Genomic DNA, 19,831 nt, shown 5'->3' with positions numbered 1-19,831 from the left:
CCTCTTGAGCTTGTCAAAGTCGGCTTTTCTGAAGTCAAGGACTTCTGTGTTGCGGACTGACTTGCCAGCTTTACGGTGGATGGTGAAGGTGATCAGCTCGTGGTCGCTGTCACCCAACTTCCCACCAATCACTAGGTCACCGATTAGGTTGTCCCCCGTAGCCAGTACCAGGTCAAGCAGCGCTTTGCCTCTCGTTGGCCCATAGACTTCTTGAGTCAGGTAGAGGTCATCCACGCATGAGAGAAAGCTTTGCACCCGCTCAGATTTAGCTGAGTGATCTTCCCACGAGATGTCCGGGTAATTGAAGTCACCCATGACAACCAAGGTCCTGGAGCAAGCGGCCTCAGTCAGTTCCCGGGCGAACTCCTGGTCAAGCTTGGGACTTTGAGTGGGAGGTCTGTAGTAGACTCCCACCGTTGTGTCCCCTGTGCCGAATTCCCCACGAATTTTTACCCAGCTTTGAGCACCGTTCTTTAAGAAGGATGTGGATAACCTTGAGAGGGTCCAGAGGAGGGCCACTCATATGGTTAAGGGTTTGCAGGCCAAGCCCTATGAGGAGAGACTGAGGGACCTGGACCTCTTCAGCTTTCACAAAAGAAGGCTGAGAGGTGATCTTGTGGCCACCTACAAATTAATTAAGGGGACGCAGCAAGGGATTGGAGATGCTCTGTTCACCAGGGCGCATTTTGGGGTAACAAGGAACAATGGTCACAAACTGACAGAGAGCAAATTTAAGCTAGACATCAGGAAAAACGTTTTCACAGTAAAGGTGGCCAGAATTTGGAATAGGCTTCTGAGGGAGGAGGTGCTCTCCCCTGCCTTGGGGGTCTTTAAGAGAAGGCTGGACAGGCATCTGGACGGGGTCATCTGACCCCAGCACTCGTTCCTGCCCAGGCAAGGGGTCAGACTCGATGATCTGTTCAGGTCCCTTCCGACCCTTGCATCTATGACTCTATGAATACTTTTGTTGCCCAGTCTGGCCAATTATATCTCTACCAGAATGTTTGTGAGATCTCTGAATAGTTTGCTTCAGCTTCATATCAGAAGAGACTACACAGAATGACCTGTTCTGTTGTCAGACAACAAAATTGCCATCTACAGTTTTGGAGAGCTCTCATATTTTCCAGGTACCAAGATATATAGCACAAGTACCAAGATGTATAGTGCAAGTAATTAATGTTGTCCAATTCCCTAAACATAGGGAGGAGGTCCTGTACAGCTTGAAGATGTGATTCCCAATCACCCTCTCTATCAGTGGCTACCAGATTTTTGAGCATCTGAACTAGCTCAATAAAACCATCCCAAAACTTGCACATTTCAGATTTTGCCTGACAGGAAATGCTGAAAGCTTTGTAATCTTTGTGGCAATCATTAATCAGCAGTAGAAGGTTTTCATAGGTGTCCTGAGATGTCTTTGCATCCTTATCTGTGAGAAATGTCTTCGGGTTTTGTGCATTTTTGAGTACTGCAGAATACTTGCCAGCAGCAGTGATTTTCCAGAAGACATCCCATTTCAGGTTTTTCGTATGACTACTGACAAGGCGAGAAATCCCTTGCATGACCTCACCATTCACAACTGATTGTACAATTGTAACACCAAATACACGGCATTCCACCAAAGCGTCTTGAGCACCGCTCCCATGCAGGTACTTCCCAGTAATGTACATGACAACTTTAGCGCAATGAAAATTTCTCATCATTGGAACAATGTCTGTAACCTCTGATGGGTTACACATTATTATATCTGCGATTATACAGAATACTCCCTCATCACAAAAGAAAGGTGTCTGATTCAGTTGAGAGCAAACACTCTGAAGGCTTTTAAGGGCTGTATAAACCGTTCCATAATCTGTAACAGGTTTTGGAATTGCTGGCCGAAAACCAATAAGCATCAGTGGTGTTTCTGCTCTTAGTAATAAAGCATGACATCCAGCCCACGTAGAAGTGGATGTGGCTGATGAGCTTTCACTTGGAATCCCATTCTTCACCAAGGAGAGGACAAACTCTGATGTTGCTCGTAGTTCAACTTTTTGTTCAAAGTTTATAAGGGAGTCATCAGCCCAGAAATCTAAAGGTAGGCAAGGCTTAATAGGTGCTTGTCTGTAATCTCAAATTCTCTGGCACTGCCGCTCACTCATGAAATGGGTTCCATTTCTCATCACGTCTGTTTTAGAAATGTTTGGCTTTCCTGAAACATTGCTGGGACCAGGCTTCACCTGAAACAGGACATGCACTGTGTCATGGGAACTGGGCATGCCACTGATTGGTGAACAGTCTCCATGGTCAAAGTTACCTGTAGCACTGAGTGTAAAGTCTTCTTTTCGGAAATGAGCAGGTAAAAGAGTTTCCCCATGATAACAAACTCAATAATTATCTTAGTAGCAATTTTTTTCAATCACACGAATGTGGAGCTTGGAAACCTTCTCTCTTTTGCCACAGTGGCATTGGAAACTTCTTTATTAAATTGTTTGGCCTTGAAAACATTGGGTTAGACACCAAGATTACTTTTGTACCGTACTTAGAAGAGGAGCTACCAGTCGCCAAAGAGAGATTGTCACAATGTACAAGGGTGGCACTCTCCCATGTTCCATGCACCTAATGGTGAAGTCTACCCAAGTTATTTTATCCTTTCACATGTGTTTTCTTAAGTACAGGCAGTTTCCTTAGTCAGTTTTGACTTTTCTACAGGGGTCTATGCCAGGGACAGAACTATAATCTAGGCAACAAGATAAGAATCCATAGTCCCTGTTTGCTGCCTAAGAACAGCCAGCCTCGGGCCAGTAATGGAGTGTCCTGGGAGGTTGAAGTGTTCTGCTACAAACCTGCTTTTTTTTTCTGCAGCTAATGTCAGGCTGGCATTCATTCATTCTTTTATGCAAGGGATGACCCTGACATCTACCAATGTTGTATAAATCATCTCCTACTCACAGTGCCTCTCTGCTGTCTACATTGGACAGAATGGGAGATCTCTTTAAAAGTTTTACAGCCCTGATCTAGATAGTATTTTCTTGGCTTAACAATGAGAATGACATGGGAGTGGAAAGTGGAGGACTTCTAAAGCTGAGTCTTGCTGCTTGGTGTGGCTTTCAGTGTTAGGGTGGTTTCCTAATCAGTTGTCATTTTACCAGTCTCCTCCATCTCTGTCTCTATGTCCTGTTTCCTCAGTGTCTGCCTTTCAGTTTAGGCTGCTTGGGGTTTGGGCTACTTCCAGGTGTCTATACCTCCAGGGCTAGACCCCACAACCTTAAGCTTTTCAGCCACGTTAATCAACGCCTTGCAGCACTACAGTGGGCCCTTGGGCTATGACACCTGTGGCTCCAACCTTCTTCATGGGAAATAGGTTAGGCAGGGTGCTGGAACAACCTGACCTGTGGCCTCCACATCTCCTCTTACAGTTGCTCTCAGTCCACTGGGTGTGCATTACAAAAAAAAGAAAAATCTCAACCTAAAGTTCTTCCCCTGCCTCAGACAACATTTCCTCTGGGCTTCCCCCCAGTCATGTAACCTCAACAAACCAGGAACAATGTGGAAAAAGCATGGGGAACCAAGCGTGCAAGGGCAGTGGGAGTCTGCGGGCCACAAAGCAAGTGCTTATGGGCCACATGTGATCCATGGGCTACCAATTGGATAGCCCTGGCCTGGAGCATATTGGCATTTATGCAGATCATTCAACCTGAGTGATTCATAACCCACTTAATTCACAGCTACTTGCCAAGTAAAGGATGAGCTGTGCTGCTGTTTACAGTGGCCTTTACTTCATGGGCACTGCTTCTCAACACAGCTGGAGTACAGCAGTAGTCCCATGCAGCTGATTGCCGCAGCTTTTATTTCAAAGGGTACCTTTTCTGCAGTCAGCTCAATGATCCTACACAGCTGTTTGTTGTGGCTGTATATACCCCAGCTAGTTCACAAACCCTCATCCCCACAGGAACCTAACCCCATGGGCTAGGTAGAGTCTACCTTACTGTTAAGTCTGTACTGCACTTTGTTTTCTCTTGATTGAAGGCTGCTGAGCAATTAAACTGTAGCTTGTTTGTGCATCCCTGGGACATGCAGACAGATGGAAGGATGTTTAAGTACTGGCTTCCCTGGCTCGTAGGTGAGTATAACATTATATTATTCAATTTTCATTCATTAGCCACCTCCAGGAGTAGCAAATTTTGCCAAGATGGCAATTGAAATGTATCAATGCATAAGAAAGCTTACGTGGTTATTTTTGGTCAATTGTCTTTTAAAACTAGATACTGTCATTAGAGCCACACGGTAAATCTCAGTTATTTGTTTTTACCCATGTGGCTGTGTAAGCATGATGGTGTAGACATGATAGTGTCTCTCACATATTTTTATGCATATGTAGTTTGGCTAAATTTACAAATCAGTAGCTAAAATTTAACAAGATTAGGAACAGTCTTCTCTCATTCTCTTGTCTCCTTAAGTCAGTAAATCTCTAGAGATCTCCTTTTGCAGTTCTAATGAGAACTTCTGAAAGGGATTCTGATTAGAAGACAGACAGGTAGTATTAGCAAGTGACAAAGCATTAATTCCTATGATTTCATTTCAATCAGATAGATTTGGGAGTATTTTAAATTCATTTCAACCTTAGCTGAAATAATGTGTGCTTTAAAAGTTCCTAAGAGGTACAGCCAGCGTAGAGTCATCTGGTTTTTGTCTTTTCACACCTTTCACTTATATTAGAAGAACACAAAGTAACAGCATATAAATTTGTACCACACCCTGCTGTTGCCTGGCCTGATTCTGCTGTCACTTACTCAGTTTTGCATTGTGTAACATCATTGACACAATGGAATCATTCCTGATTTACACCCTCATGACTGAGAACAGAATCAGATTTTTCTAATTGGGTCTCCACTACAATATCATATTTATTTGAATCTAAAATGTATACAAGATGACCCCCCCCCCACAGTAATTAGCTTCTATATATGGAAAATGTATAATTTGTTATAACTTTCTGGAAATAAAATCTAATTATTAGAAGTTGGTCTTGAATTTGTCCCCATCCCACTGCCACAGCAAGGAAAATAAATATGAGGAAGTCAGATAGTCCCCTTCTCTTCCCCCTCTCCCTTATTGTCTGCTCTCCCTCAGCACATGAAGGTGAGGAGCAAATTTGAAAGCACTGACCTTGGAATAAACATAATTTATCATATAGGTAAATTACTACAGGTACCCGTAAACTTAGTTCATCCAGGATGGATGCATTTTACCTTTTTTTAAACTGCTGCAAGTTTTAGCACAGATATTCCATAAACATACTTTTAAGCAACAATTGTGTACCTAATTATATATAGTACAAACTATGCATGATATTAGTCCAAAGCCAGAAGGCTCATGATTTACCACACAGTTCATTGGGCTAAGCTCCAGCAGAGTCAACAGCATTTCAAGCCATGGTGATCCCACAGCTTAGCACTGCTCAGTATGTGTGTGTACTCCAGATACCTACCACACAGGGTCCATTGCTAATTAGCCCCGCATCATGATTGGAACTGAGTGAATTCTGGGTGACTTATTAGGCCCAGTTTGGTGATGTTTGCCAGACATTTAAGGCTTGTGAAGAAACATTGCCAGACATTTGAGGCTTGTGTTGACTGTATTTAATCAGCTTCATTGTTGATTTCCATTATTGAGCACATGCTGCTTTTAGCAATAGTTTAATGATAGACAGTGTATTTAATGAGGTTTCCTTGTATGCAATTATAAGACAAGGGGCTTTTTTCCCGCGACTGAGGGACAAGAATTAATTCTGTATTCAAGTAAATACGGTATTTTGGTGCTGCAAACATTGTTATACTTGTAAAACATCTCATTGCTATGCACAACATTTCCAGTCCAAAAGCTCACAGCACCATTGTTGCCCAAGCACTGGCACATCTGATATCAGTTCAGATCCACCGCTATCCGCAGCAGTGAAAACAGACAACTAGTTGCTCTCTCCATTTGAATACTTTATCAGATAACTCTGCTTAGAGCAGGTTTAATATACAGAATATTAAAAGAGCTGAAAATTGTTATATCTCCTCAATTAGACCACAACAATCTAGAAACTAATTCTCATATTAATCATGTAGAGCCCCATATCAGTGTTGGCCCCATCCTCTGGCTGTGACCATCCGATAACATCTAAGTCCTCTTGAGATTAATGGAAGATGTGCGCCTGCTCAGTTTGGCTAGGAGTCAGGAGGGAGGGTTGTAGACCAGTGGCTCTCAAACTTCTTATATACCAGGATCCATCTGTAAACATCAATGGCCAGTCCCGACCCCAGCGCCGCTCACTCCTGACCTGCTGCCCTCCACCCCCAGGCCCCAGACCCCCTGTGTGTGGGACAGGGGGGCCTCAGGCAGCCCTAAGCAGGCTAAAGCTCTGCCAGCCTGCAAGGGAAAAGCCATGGTTTCCCATGTTTTTCTCCTTTAAAGGAGAATCTGTTTTTTTTAAATCAGAATTCATGGCAGAAGTGGTATCTTTTATTAGGCTAACTAGATATTTGCAAAAAGAAATCTTTATTTGCAGGCTTTTGGGCACAGGCACCCTTCTTCAGGCATAGGAGAGAGCAAAGATTGTAAAGGTTCTCCTACGCAGAAATGAAAATTCCTGTTTCATAGGAGAGCTGAAGGTGTGGCAAAATCTTCTATCTGGACCAGTTCATTTTATGCAGATTAGGCTCAGAGAAAAGTTGGAGCAGCCTTTCTACCTCAAAGTTGTCTGGTGGCAAGCAGGATATATTTCCTTCTGGTTATGATGTTTCATATTTCACAGAAGAGTAGAAAGATGGATGATCTTCTGGGCAGGAATGTCTTTTGTGGTGAGTTATCTCTGGGCTCTGTGAAAATGCAAATTACTCGAACCAATGCAGAAGCAGGGCGTCAGGCTTCAGGTGTCAACTTGATCCATTTTCAAAGTTTTGTTCGTGACTCTTTCATATATTCTTGTGACCCACTTTTGGGTCATGACCCATGGGCAGAGAAATGCTGTTCTAGACTGTGAGGGAGAGAAGGAGCCAGCAGGCTCTGGGGCCCCACGCCCGAGCAGTAGCCCGCTAGTCCCGCGCGCACAGGCCCAAGACGCTGGGCGGGAATTCGCCTTTCACAGGTGTGTGGGGAAGGGCGGAGCCGGTGCTCCCGGGACCGGCATAAAAGAGAGGCCGGGGCCGGCAAGAAGCGGCGGTGCGGAACCGGAAGCAGGCAGCGGAGGGGCTGGAGCCGGCCAGAGCACATTGCAGCAGATGAGAGCAGCTCTCAACCACGGTAGGAGCCTTTGGAGAAGGGGTGAGCCCCAACAGGGCTCTTGAACCCAGTCAGCTGGCCCTTGTGGGACATGGGACTGTTTTGTTACCAGCCGGGAGCTGCTGGGACCCGGCGGAAGCCGAGTACCACATAAGCCCTAATAGCAGGGCACTCATTGACTGTGGGCACCGTAGTTCCTATAATAGGGGAGGAACGGCCACAGTGAGCATTAGTTATAAAGGGAAGAATCGAACAAGCCATCAAGAAGAGCTCTGCGAGAGCGGGAGTGGGGGTTTTGACCCCACAGCGTACGGGGGGGATATCGGAGACCGTCTGCTGAAGGCTGAAGCAGCAGCCCCAACCCAGGGAGACCCCTAACTATAGCATTTGTGTTGATCTGTACATTTCTTTCATGGACAATCTGTGTGGTCTACGGACACGTGGCTGAGCCAGGTAGGCGGCCACCTCTCGGTGGAACGGGCGAGGGTGTATGGGTGGTGGAGCCCTCATCAATGCGGGACCTGCGGAATGCCGAGGAGTCTCATATTTGGACAACACGCGCCGGACCATCTGAACCAACTCTAATATCATCAAAGTCGTGGCAGGCGAGGCAAGCGCGTGTAAAATGCCCAACCCCAGGTGAGCCAACACTTGGCAACCGGTAAGCGGCCCCAACGCGGGGAGGCAGTCATGGCCATACCCCGACAGTGGTGCTTTGGCCGGGAACGTGGCAGCGGCTTCCCTGGCAGGACTAAGGGGTCCAGATGGAGCACCAGCCTGGATTAACGGGGACAGAATCCCTGCAACAGGCCATGAACTTTATGGCCCAAGTGCTGCAGCAACAACAGCAACAGGCCATGAGACAGACGAGCATACAGGAGCATTTGCTCCAACAACAGGTGTTGGCACAGAGGGGTTTTCGGTCAAGGCCCACAAAGGACCTAGCCTTCCCCGACGGCCGTGCAAGGTCGAGGGAGACCTAGGAGGCAGATTCGATGGAGTGTGGGGTGGGCAACCACTTGACCGCTAAGGTCCAGCCCTCACCTGAAGTGCTGGTGTGGGTCGAAGGCAGTCCAGTCACGGCGGTCGTGGATACGGGGTGCGCGCAATTGCTAGTGCGCCCCTCGTTGATTGACTGGAGGCAAGCACCATGGTGTGCCGGGATGCAAATGGTATGCCTCCACAAACAAAAGTCGTATTTTGAAAGGCGTTTGCTAGACGTCTGAGTGAAGGGGATCCGTAGAAGAATCCCGGTGGGACTGGACGAAGGAATCTTGTACCCCATGATTTTGGGTCGGGATTGGCCTGAAATATTTGAAGTGCTAGCATCGCTCCATAGCCATGAGAGCCTGCAAGAGGGGCTAGTTGGGACTGACCTAGAGAAGCCAGATGACCTGGAAATAGAGGCCTTGGCTAACAGCAGTCGATTCCATGAGGCCCAAGAGAGTGATGAGGAGCTGTGGCCATTCTGAGCGGCGGGCCCAGCGAGAGCCAACCACCAGGTAACCTCCCCTGAACAAGATAAGCAGGTACCTAGGGTGGAGATAAGAAATGGGTTGCTATACCAGATCAAATGGGGCAGGGCCGAGGGAGAGGAGCTTGCCCAACTAGTTATACCTTGACCCTACAGAGAACCCCTTCTACGCCTAGTGCATAGGAATCCCCTTGGGAGGCACCTAGGCAAACACAAGACAGAGGCCCGCTTGGCTAGGTGGTGTTTCTGGCCTCATATGTATGAAGAAGTCGAAGAATTCTGTAAAATCTGTGAATTGTGCCAGAAAGTGAGCACTTATAAGCCCCCTAAGGTGCCCTTGCAGCCAATGCCGGTGGTGAGAGAGCCATTCGCCAGGGTGGCTTTAGACATAGTAGGCCCACTGCCCTGGAGCGTAGCGGGACACCAGTTTGTGTTGGTGGTCATAGACTACGCGACCCGCTTCCCAGAGGCTATCCCACTGAGAGCGGTCACAGGACCCAAGGTGGCGGAGGAGTTAATGAAGTGGGTAGCAAAATTTGGAATCCCCAGGGAAATTATTACAGACCAGGGGTCTAATTTAATGTCCTTGGTGTTGGGGGCTATGTGCAAAGTGCTACAGTTTTGCCATCTGAAGACGGCAGTGTACCACCCCCAAACAAATCGTTTGGTAGAGCGTTTCAGTGGCACATTAAAGGTGATGCTATGCCGGTGCACTCAAGTAGAACTTAAGAAATGAAACCTAATGGTTCCCCCCTTACTGTTCACAATCAGGGATGCCCCATAGGCATCGCTGGGCTACTCACCCTTCGAATTAACATTCGGGCATCAGCCTCGCAGCTTGTTAGATGTCGTGAGGGAAGGGTGGGAGGCAGATCCGAACCCAGGCAGGGGAGCCTCCAAGTACATCAAGGATTTGCAGGAGCGTCTCCGGGCAGTCAGGGAGGTGGCCCAAGACAATTTGGAACAAGCCCAAAGTAAACAAAAAGAAAGATATGATGCTCGTACAAAAGAACGGGAATTAAAGGTAGGGCAAAAGATGCTAGTGCTACTGCCAAGTTCCACCATCAAGTTTTTAACTTGTTGGCAGGGCCCGTTTACTGTACTGAGGAGAGTAGGCCCCATAGATTATAAGGTATTGTGCCCGGGGGCGAAAAGGGAGAAACACATTTATCATATCAACCTCCTTAAAGAGTGGCACGAGCCCGAGGGCCTGCTGATCTCTCCCGAACCCGAGTCGGACGAATTTGGGGTACAAACTGGAGATAAGTCAGGAGGTCCCAAGGATGGAGATCAAGTCCCGGTGGGGAGGCAGCTGAGGACAAGGCAAGTACAGCAATTACGGAATCTGGTGAAAGAGTTTAAGGACATCTTTACGGATAGCCCAGGGAAGGCAATCGGGGTAGAGCACAAAATTATAACCAAGGAGGGGCAGGTAGCCCACGAGAAGTGGCGAAGGATCCCATACCATCGGTACCAACCTATCAAGGAAGAGTTAGAAAAAATGCTGAAACAAGGGATTATAACACCGTCCTGTAGCCCGTGGCACAGTCCCTTAGTAGCCGTGACAAAGCTGGATGGGAATTTGAGGCTGTGTGTGGACTTTCGGAAATTAAATGCCCTGACGCAATTCGACATGTTTCCCATGCCTCAAGTGAGTGAGCTAGTGGAATGCATAGGACAGGCGAAGTTTATAGCGACGCTCGATTTGTCTAAGGGCTATTGGCAAATCCCATTGAGGAAGGAAGATCAGCCGAAGACAGCCTTTGGCACACCGTGGGGCCTTTTCGAGTTTAAAAGAATGCCGTTCGGGCTTAATGGGGCAGCAGCCACTTTTCAAAGGCTGATTGACTGGATCCTCGTGCCCCACCAAGGGTACGCGTCAGCTTACATAGATGACATTGTGATTTACAGGGAGCGTGGGAACAACACCTAAGAGCGTTAAGGGCCGTACTGCTCGAATTGAGGCAGGCGGGACTCACGGCAAACCCAAAGAAATGTGCCCTGGGCAAGAGGGAGACTAAGTATTTAGGCTTCCTAGTGGGGCCTAAATAAGTAAGACCCCTGGCGGACAAAGTAAAGGCTATTAGGGACTATACAGCGCCGGTAACTAAGAAGCAAATGTGGGCATTTCTGGGACTCGTCAGCTATTACAGGAGGTTTATACCTAGATTCATGGAAATAGCATACCCGCTGGTCGAAACAACTAGGGGCCGGAAAAAGTACAGCATAGAGTGGAACACAGACCAGCAGAAGGCCTTCGAAGACCTCAAACAGGTTCCGTGCCAAGAGGTAATTCTCCATACTCCCAACTTTGCTCTGCCTTTCACTTTACAGACAGACGCCTCAGCCTTCGTGCTTGGAGCAGTACTATCCCAGGAGGTGGACCGAGTGGAGCGGCCAATAGCTTATGCCAGCAGGAAGCTAAATGAACATGAAAGAAGGTACTCCACAATAGAGCGGGAGTGTTTAGCTATCAGGTGGGGGGTAGACTACTTTAGGTATTACCTCTTAGGGCGTGAATTTAAGCTAATAACCAACCATGCCCTTCTGAGATGGCTGAATACGGCCAAGACTGATAACGCCCGCATAATGAGGTGGGCCCTAGCTCTCCAACCTTTCCGATTCCACGTGGCGTACAGGCCGGGGAAGTCAAACACCGTGGCAGACTTTCTGTCGAGGTGCAGTGAAGAGAACCCCAACCCAAACCCAGAAGGACAGAAAGACGGAGACAGTGAGGGAGCCAAGCAGGATGGATTAAGGCAAGAAAGAGAAGCGCCTAGCAGCGTCTTGAGGGGTGGGATATGTGAGGGAGAGACGGAGCCAGTAGGCTCCGGGGCCCCACACCCAAGCGGTAGCCCACTAGTCCCACGCATGCAGGCCCAAGACGCTGGGCGGGAATTCGCCTTTCACAGGTGTGTGGGGAAGGGCGGAGCCGGTGCTCCCGGGACCGGCATAAAAGAGAGGCCGGGGCCGGCAAGAAGCGGCGGTGCGGAACCGGAAGCAGGCAGCGGAGGGGCTGGAGCCGGCCAGAGCACATTGCAGCAGATGAGAGCAGCTCTCAACCACAGTAGGAGCCTTTGGAGAAGGGGTGAGCCCCAACAGGGCTCTTGAGCCCAGTCAGCTGGCCCTTGTGGGACATGGGACTGTTTTGTTACCAGCCGGGAGCTGCTGGGACCCAGCGGAAGCCGAGTACCACATAAGCCCTAATAGCAGGGCACTCATTGACTGTGGGCACCGTAGTTCCTATAATAGAGGAGGAACGGCCACAGTGAACCTTAGTTATAAAGGGAAGAATCGAACAAGCCATCAAGAAGAGCTCTGCGAGAGCGGGAGTGGGGGTTTCGACCCCACAGCGTACGGGGGGATATCGGAGACCGTCTGCTGAAGGCTGAAGCAGCAGCCCCAACCCAGGGAGACCCCTAACTATAGCATTTGTGTTGATCTGTACATTTCTTTCATGGACAATGTGTGTGGTCTACGGACACGTGGCTGAGCCAGATAGGCGGCCACCTCTCGGTGGAACGGGCGAGGGTGTATGGGTGGCGGAGCCCTCATCAATGCGGGACCCGCGGAATGCCGAGGAGTCTCATATTTGGACAACACGCGCCGGACCATCTGAACCAACTCTAATATCATCAAAGTCATGGCAGGCGAGGCAAGCGCGTGTAAAATGCCCAACCCCAGGTGAGCCAACACTTGGCGACCGGTAAGCGGCCCCGACGCAGGGAGGCGGTCATGGCCGTACCCTGGCATAGACCCAGTGAACTCTTGACTGATGTCAGGACCTATTTCTCTGAAAGGAGCAAGCACAGTGTATGACTGAGCAGTGGCGCAAATTGTTGCAAGGTGAGTCTCTTGCCTTCCAAGGTAAGTCATCATCAGGTTGGTTAAAGGTGTGATGGATGTTTGAGTGACAGTGCTTCTGCCTGAGTAATCAGTTAACTGAGTAATTGGCAAAAATGGTGTGACCGGTGCAGTTAAAAAGAGCAGGCAGACAGGGTCCTTTGGGTGAATCTGATATCTTTTATTAGACCAACTTAAATAGTTGGAAAAAAATTTCTTAACAAGCTTTCAGGTCTAAAAACTCTTTGTCAGGCTGAGGAAGCCTCTGCAGTCAGTGTGTGTGTGCTCTTCCTGGATAGAATGAATAGATCCAGGACTATTCCTTCCATCCAGGAAGAGCACGCATCGACTGCAGATCCTTCCACAGCCTGACAAAGGGTTTTTAAAACCGAAAACTTGCTAAGAACATTTTTTCCAACTATTTAAGTTGGTCTAATAAAAGATATCAGGTTCACCCAGAGGACCCTGTCTGCCTATGTCCTTAGATCAACACGGCTACAACCTATACCCCTGTTAAAAGGAACACACACCCGTGAGACAGACACACATATCCAGTCCTGCACTAAGTGTGTGTGTTCAGGACTATGTGTGAGAGCTGTTTGATGTATGTGGTGGGTGTTGGCTGTTGATCGTTAGTGCAAGGAGATTTGTATGACAGCTGTTTGAGTTCAGAGGAGAGAGCATTGGTAGTCAATTGGGCTTCAGCCCAGGTGACCAGCCAGAGCAGAATCATCGTTTTGAGGGTAAAGTATCACCCACCCCAGTCTGTGGAGTGCTCAGTAACCCAAGGGGAAAAGCACACAGCTCCACAAGGGAAAGGAGCAAGGGCTCCCATGGACTGTCAGTCCCAGAAGTACACAGCAGTCTGCCACTGCATGGTGAGAGAGCCATCTTTGCTGTCTATGTTGTCTCGCACACCCTTGCATTGTATTGCCTGTTCTTATATAGATGTCTGCTCTCTGTTAAAGTCCTATTGTTTGTTTCCCATTAACTACTTTATAACAATATAATCCAGTTTGTTGAAGCTTTCCTGTGTCTGTTGTATATGTAATTTTCAGACACTAGGTGGGGCCAGGTGGTAGACCAATACCTAGTGGTAAAGCTCCGCAAGTCCACAAGACCGCGATTTTGGGCTCCGAAGATTAGCAGGCCTCATTACTGCCAATTCTTGATTCCACATTTTTATTGGTAAAGAGATTTGGTTAAGAGATTCATGGCTCTTCATAAGGCCCATAGGTGACCTTACGATGCTAAATATCTGCAACTGGTTGCTTGAGTTAGGCATCTGATTGGTCTTTCAGTGTCATAACTCTAAGCACCCACGTTCTAATGTTTTGGCCCAGAGCACAGAGAAACAAAGATGTGTACACTGTGCAATGCAGTGCCGTGTAAAGATAGCCATGCTAGTCAAGCAGCAGAAGCAGTACAGCTTCATGACCTTTTTTCACTGTGCTAACACATCTGTGCTGTTCTGATGCCCAGACTCAGAGGATTGGGTATGTCTGTGCAGTACTGCCTTGTACAATGTAAAAAAGTCTTAAATGTCATGTTTAAGAGGCAAATTCAGTTCATAGCTTCTACCCCTCCTTTCTGACTACAGTTAAAGAACCTTCAGTAATGGCTGGTTCAAGTGGTGCTTTTCTCATAAGAAATAATTTATGGAGTTGCTATTTGCAATGCAAACATTACCTTTGGTTTTAAATACAGAGGATATTGAGGGAAACATCACCAATGTGTAAAGCTAAAACTTCAGTATGAAGTCTATATCACAAAGCTTTTCTTTGTTGTCAGGCATGCCAGCAGAAACAACTGTAGCCATCTGCTCGATGATTATGGGTGGAATTTTTGAAAAATTTCCTAAACTGAAAGTTTGCTTTGCACATGGAGGTAGGTAATATATCTCATGAATCACTTCCTTGCCTGAACATTATTGAATGGTTATCTTTTCTGGTTTTGCCTATTAGGAGAGCCATTTCAAGCATTTAATTGTGTTATAATTGAAAAGTAGATGAAACAACAAAAATGTATAGTTAAAGAAAGAGACCTGCCTGTCTTAAATAAGGTTGATTAAAGAGGATTGAGCCATTTTCAAGTCTTTAAAAAGAAAAAAAAAATAATAAAGCTTGATGATTCCTACTGAGCTTATTTAATTCCTGTGTTCCAGTAGAATAGGCTTTGCTGTTTCAGGCCTACTTCCAGTGGCCATGTGGTGGTATTTGTGATGTAGACACAATTGTCAGTAATTAGCATCTGCGATCTGTGTTGAGAGTCTCAGTCAAGAGGAGAGGGCTTGAAGAGATCTGGAGACCACAGTGTTCTTTCTTTGGTAAGATTGTTCCCTGTTGATCACTGTTAACGTCAGTGTTTGAACTGAACTGGAATCAAAATTGCCTTTATGATAGGAGTCAGTAGAGGATTTCCATAAGGAAAGGTTTAGACTGAGCCCAGGGTCCATGGGTTATCATAAATCTTATCCCAAGCAATCAAAAATGGATCAAGAATCCCAGTGGCATCCTTAAGTGAGATTAGTTTATTTCATAAAAAGATTCTCTGAGGACTCAAACTAGAGAACTCAGTAGGAGTTTGCATATAAATATTGCAAAATCTCACCTTTACGGTTTGATAAGTCATAGAAACTCACTTGACCACATAGCTTAACTGACAGTGATAAGAAAAAGTCCTCACCAGCCACAAGTCACCAGAAAGCACTTTTTAATGTTTGTTTTGTTTATAGCCTGTCCCAGTTCTGTATTTGTAATATGAAAATAAGAGAGAATGACTTACAGACTATGTGGAGAAATGGTTTCTTCAGCATCATCTGCCTGGAAACATCTTTAGCAAAGGGAGCATCAGAAAAACAGAAAGTGAGCTGTTTGACTATTCAGCACTTCTTTCTCCCTTGCCCCCATCTTCGCTCTGCAATATCAGAAGCCATCACTAACAGAATTCAAAGACAGGAGGAAGGAGCCATTCTTGTCAGAGAAAAGAACGCAAAAGAGCACAGTTTAGGCAGAGGGAAACACAGAAAAGCATTAGCTAATGGAGAAACCAAACTAATATACAGCAGAAAGATATCTGTTTGTAGTGATTACAATATCACAACAGATGCATCCAAATCAAGTAGCATTTATTTTTATGTGCATTTTCCCTTGCTTCCCATTAGCAATTAGAGATGCCAGGAAGCACTGGGAAGCCTCCTTTCTATGCAGAATGGTTCTCTATTAGTTTTCCCCAAGCTGTATTCTAACTCCTCAAATATTACTGCAAAGATGACAAAGAGACATGTCAGTGTAGCAATTATTCCTGCATCTATTTAAGTATAGCCTTGTATCAAGATGCTAGTTTCAAAAAAGTAAAATGAAAAAAAATTCTAATTTCAGCAGGGCTCTGAATTTTTCTCTCAAGGTTGTAAGTGCCTAAAAGACTTGCTGTCATATCCAATGTTAATAATGAAGTTTCTTTGGCTAACTTTATTTCCTTAACATTGAGTAACTTGGTGTATAATACAAAATCTATATACAGGATACCTATATAGGCACATGGGGCTGGGTGGACTCTGAAGATGCAAGCTGAGGCAGACATCAATTTATATTTGGTTCACACTTCAGAGCTTTTCCTTCTAACGATGAAGATTAGAGAGGCAAGCAGCCAATATCTTAGAACTGGGGAGTTTAATCAGTTGCCAGGCAAACTAAAAAGGAGAAAAATGTACAACTAATGCTAGGCCCGTCCTTCATCCATGCACAAATTAGAGAAGAGTCTCTTTTCCATGCACTTACGTTGCCTGCCAAGGTTCCTGCCAATGCCCATTAAGTATTGTACAGCTTATCCCTGTGATATTTAAAACTGTCTTTATGCTTCACTTCCTCATGCTCAGCCTCTGCAGTGTGCACTTTCTGCAATGGCTAGTGCAATGACAGATTAGTGTAGGGGTAGGCAAAATACGGACTGTGGGCCAGATTTGGCCTACAGAGGGACTTTGTCCAGCCCACAGCGGGTCCCTCAGTTCTTCCTGGCCCAGGCTATAGGCTGCAGCTGCCTGGAGCCTGCATCCAAGCTACCCGGTGGTTCCTCTGCCCTCGCTAGAGGCAGCAGTGGCAGTGCAGAGGAGCCATGGAGGCAGTCCGGGTGCAGGTTCTGGGCGGCTGCAACAAGAAGCCAGCAGCAGTGAAGGGAAGGGGTTGCTTTTACCCCTGCACCAGACAGCAGCTTCTGCCCAGTGCTGCCACTGCTCAGCATGGGTGGGCAAGTCTGGAGCAGGCACGGGGCAGGCTGGGGTCAGGGCTGCGTGCACGGGTTCCCGCTGGTCCGGAGCTCGTCCACTCTGCTGGGCTGAGTCTGGAGTGGGAGTGGGGTGGGACAGGGTCGGGGATATGTGTGGCTCCCTGCCAGTACCGCAGGGCTGGGGCCAGTGGCAGAGGCGGCCAGAAGGAGCTGCTGCCACTTGAGCTACCTAGAAAGGCAGTCAAGCTGCAGGGTCACCCCGCTGCGTGCCCAGGGGACAGCAGGACGTGCCATAGGCCAGACAGCATCTGGGCCAGATGGGACTGGGGGACCCAGTTGGTCTGCTTCAGCCAGGTCGAGTCTGGAGTGGGCACGGACCAGAGCTGGGGCTGTGCATTGTTGGTAGTGGTGGGGAGGAGCCGCACAGGGTGCGTGGGCTCTGGGCTACTGTGGGGTGGAGGGTGCCAGCTGGCTCACAGCAATGCCCCGGAACAGCGTATGTGGCCCACAGGCCCAAATAATTGCCCACCCCAGTTTAGTGTGACCCCCCCCCCCCCCAATCAACATTAGACTCATACCTGATCAAAACATACTGACAAACTTTTTCCTTAATATGGCCTACCTTGAATTATTTCAGAACCAAGTCAAATATGGTTGTTAACAGGTATAACTAGTGGGCAGGCTCACCAGCTGAAGAGCTGGCTGTTGTATTACATTTTGGGGACAGGGCTTTTATTGGTTATGGTCTCCTATTCCCTGTACAGTATTATATTTCTATATAGCTGCATAGTAATCTCGTCTGTGGCATTGTGGTTTTTTCTTCCTACATTTTCAGATTTATGAAAGCAAAGAAATGATTTCCCCCTTCAGTAATAACCTCTCTTTGTAGGTGGCTCTTTTCCATATACTCTCGGACGTATTTCCCATGGGTTCAATGTGCGCCCTGATTTGTGTGCAGTGGATAATAACGTCGATCCAAAGAAATACCTTGGTTCATTTTACACCGATTCACTCGTCCATGATTCTCAGGCTCTGAAGCTGCTAACAGATATAATAGGAGAGGTGAGTTAGAATACTTTTGAAAGCATTTGGCTGATAGCACCCAAGTGAATTATTCTGTATCAAATGCATCTTGAGGAAGGAAAAAGAGAGAGATGGTAGAAGTAGGGAGTAGATTACAACATTTTTTCAAATATTTTTGGAAACCAAAAACAATTAAATGCTTCAGCTTTCTAGCAGAATGTGGAATTAGGAATGGAATAAGTAACAGGAAGGTGATGAAATGAATTTCAGGTGAAAGCATGAATTCAAGCAATAATCTTAGGGTGTTTTATGGGGTGAGTAAGAAATGATGGCATTTTTCTTTCCAGTTACAAGCTTCCAGTTTGTGTTGCTGGGTCCAGTGGTTAATTTTCAGTCAAGAATGGACTTCTTCAATAGCTCAACCATTTCATAAGGATATGCAAAAGAAATAACATGCTACAAATAAATTATTATAATTAATTTTTGCTTTCCATATTTCCTCCACCCAAGGATCTCAAAATGCTTTATAACCATTGATTCATGCTTCCAAGTATCCCTGAAAAGTAGATATAATTATTCCCTCTTCCTAGGTCAGAAGGGACCTAGATCAGAAGGGAGAAGAACAGTATGTTTATCTCAAATTGCTATTAAAAAGGTTCACCACTACAACCTTTTTTCTATATAGTGTAGTTGGATCTAAAGATGTTAGAAGTGCAGTTGGATTGATACAACTGGTGACATAATGGATTAACAAGGTGCCATTACCTCAATAAAAAAGAAATGAAATCTCAGGCCCAGTAAAGTCAATTAAAGTTCTGTCATTTACTTCGGTGGAACCAGGGTTTCTCCCAGGGAATTTAAGATTGAAGCCTCAGGTGGAATAAATGGGCATCGCTCTACAAAATTTGTGGAATTATATTGAGCTATACCATTGGAAGATTTGGTCCCAGGGAGTTCTGAAAATAATAGTCCCAATCCAGCAAAAGCTCATAGTCCTTGCTCAGATGCATTGTGAATCACCTGCTTCAATTAGACTATTTACCTGAGGCATTAGACTACTCATTGAGACGGCACAGCTTGCAAAAACAGCCTTGGCTTTGTTCATAGCTCTGTATTAAAAAATCCCCAAAAGCTAGTGGTGTAGTAGTTGTACCTGGGAAGCTGTAGTCCTGCAAGTTAGTAATAAAAAAGAATGCATGTGGGAATGTTAGATGGCATGTCAAACAGCACGGAATGCAAATATTTTGTTATGGCAAAGAAAACATTGCAGTAGCTTCCTATTTAAAACAATTCAAATCTGAGACCAAAAAAACTAACAGCCCTGTACTGCAGTGCCCCATGCAGAGATGCAACAACTTTGTGCCCTGGGCCAGCAACCTGCCCTGCTCTGTCCCTGAACTGTTTCCCTGCAGTGCCTTAGCCTTCCCTGCTCCATGCTGAGGGCTCGTCTCACATGCCACTACCACAGCTGCCACCTTTACCCATATTGCCCCGATGCCACTGACTGGCACACGGAGACTTGCACGCTTATTGTTGGCACTGATTCCTACTGCCAACTAATGCAAGTTGCAAAAGAGAGCTTGGGGATGGAGCAAGAGGAGGGGACCTGGAGACAAGCCCTCTAGGGTAGCACCTAGGCCTTGTGCCTGGTTGCCCATTCCTAGTTATACTACTGGCCCCAATAATAGGGGAACTGAATGCTCCCTGACATCAGTAAATCTGCAGGAAGAGGCTGAAGATGGGATTTCTCTTTTTTTTTTTTGAGTGCTCTGTTTACCTTTCTCTAAAACTAGTCAAATGGATAGCCTCCCAATTCCATGTGTCCCCAAGATCAATATGGGTCTCCAAAGATCAGATAAATTAGAGCTGTCCCTGGCAACAGCCCCCAGGGTTTCTGCAGCTGACTAGGGTATCCACCATGAAGGAGAAATGTAAATTCAGACTCCGGCCCTTCCTTCCTTTTCTCAGCCACTGTCCATTCACCACCTCTCCACTGTCCATCCCCACAACTATCTTCAAGGC

General features: G+C 46.6%; 1 protein-coding gene across 2 annotated transcripts in view; it reads left to right on the top strand.

The window, feature by feature from the left end:
• Positions 1-19,831, top strand: part of ACMSD (aminocarboxymuconate semialdehyde decarboxylase) — a 72,161-nt gene that overhangs the window by 35,603 nt on the left and 16,727 nt on the right. For both annotated transcript variants that reach the window (XM_090045874.1, XM_090045876.1), the window contains exons 6-8: positions 4,006-4,099; positions 14,354-14,449; positions 17,676-17,848. In XM_090045874.1, the coding sequence (XP_089902000.1) occupies positions 4,006-4,099; positions 14,354-14,449; positions 17,676-17,848 (363 nt within the window). The remainder of the gene's footprint in view (positions 1-4,005; positions 4,100-14,353; positions 14,450-17,675; positions 17,849-19,831) is intronic.

This window comes from Crocodylus siamensis, chromosome 4, assembly GCF_052110815.1.
Source record: "Crocodylus siamensis isolate JL-2025a chromosome 4, ASM5211081v1, whole genome shotgun sequence".
In the NCBI taxonomy this organism is placed as follows: domain Eukaryota; kingdom Metazoa; phylum Chordata; order Crocodylia; family Crocodylidae; genus Crocodylus; species Crocodylus siamensis.
The sequence above is the reverse complement of the archived record's forward strand: the minus strand, read 5'-3'. Positions and strand labels throughout refer to the sequence as shown.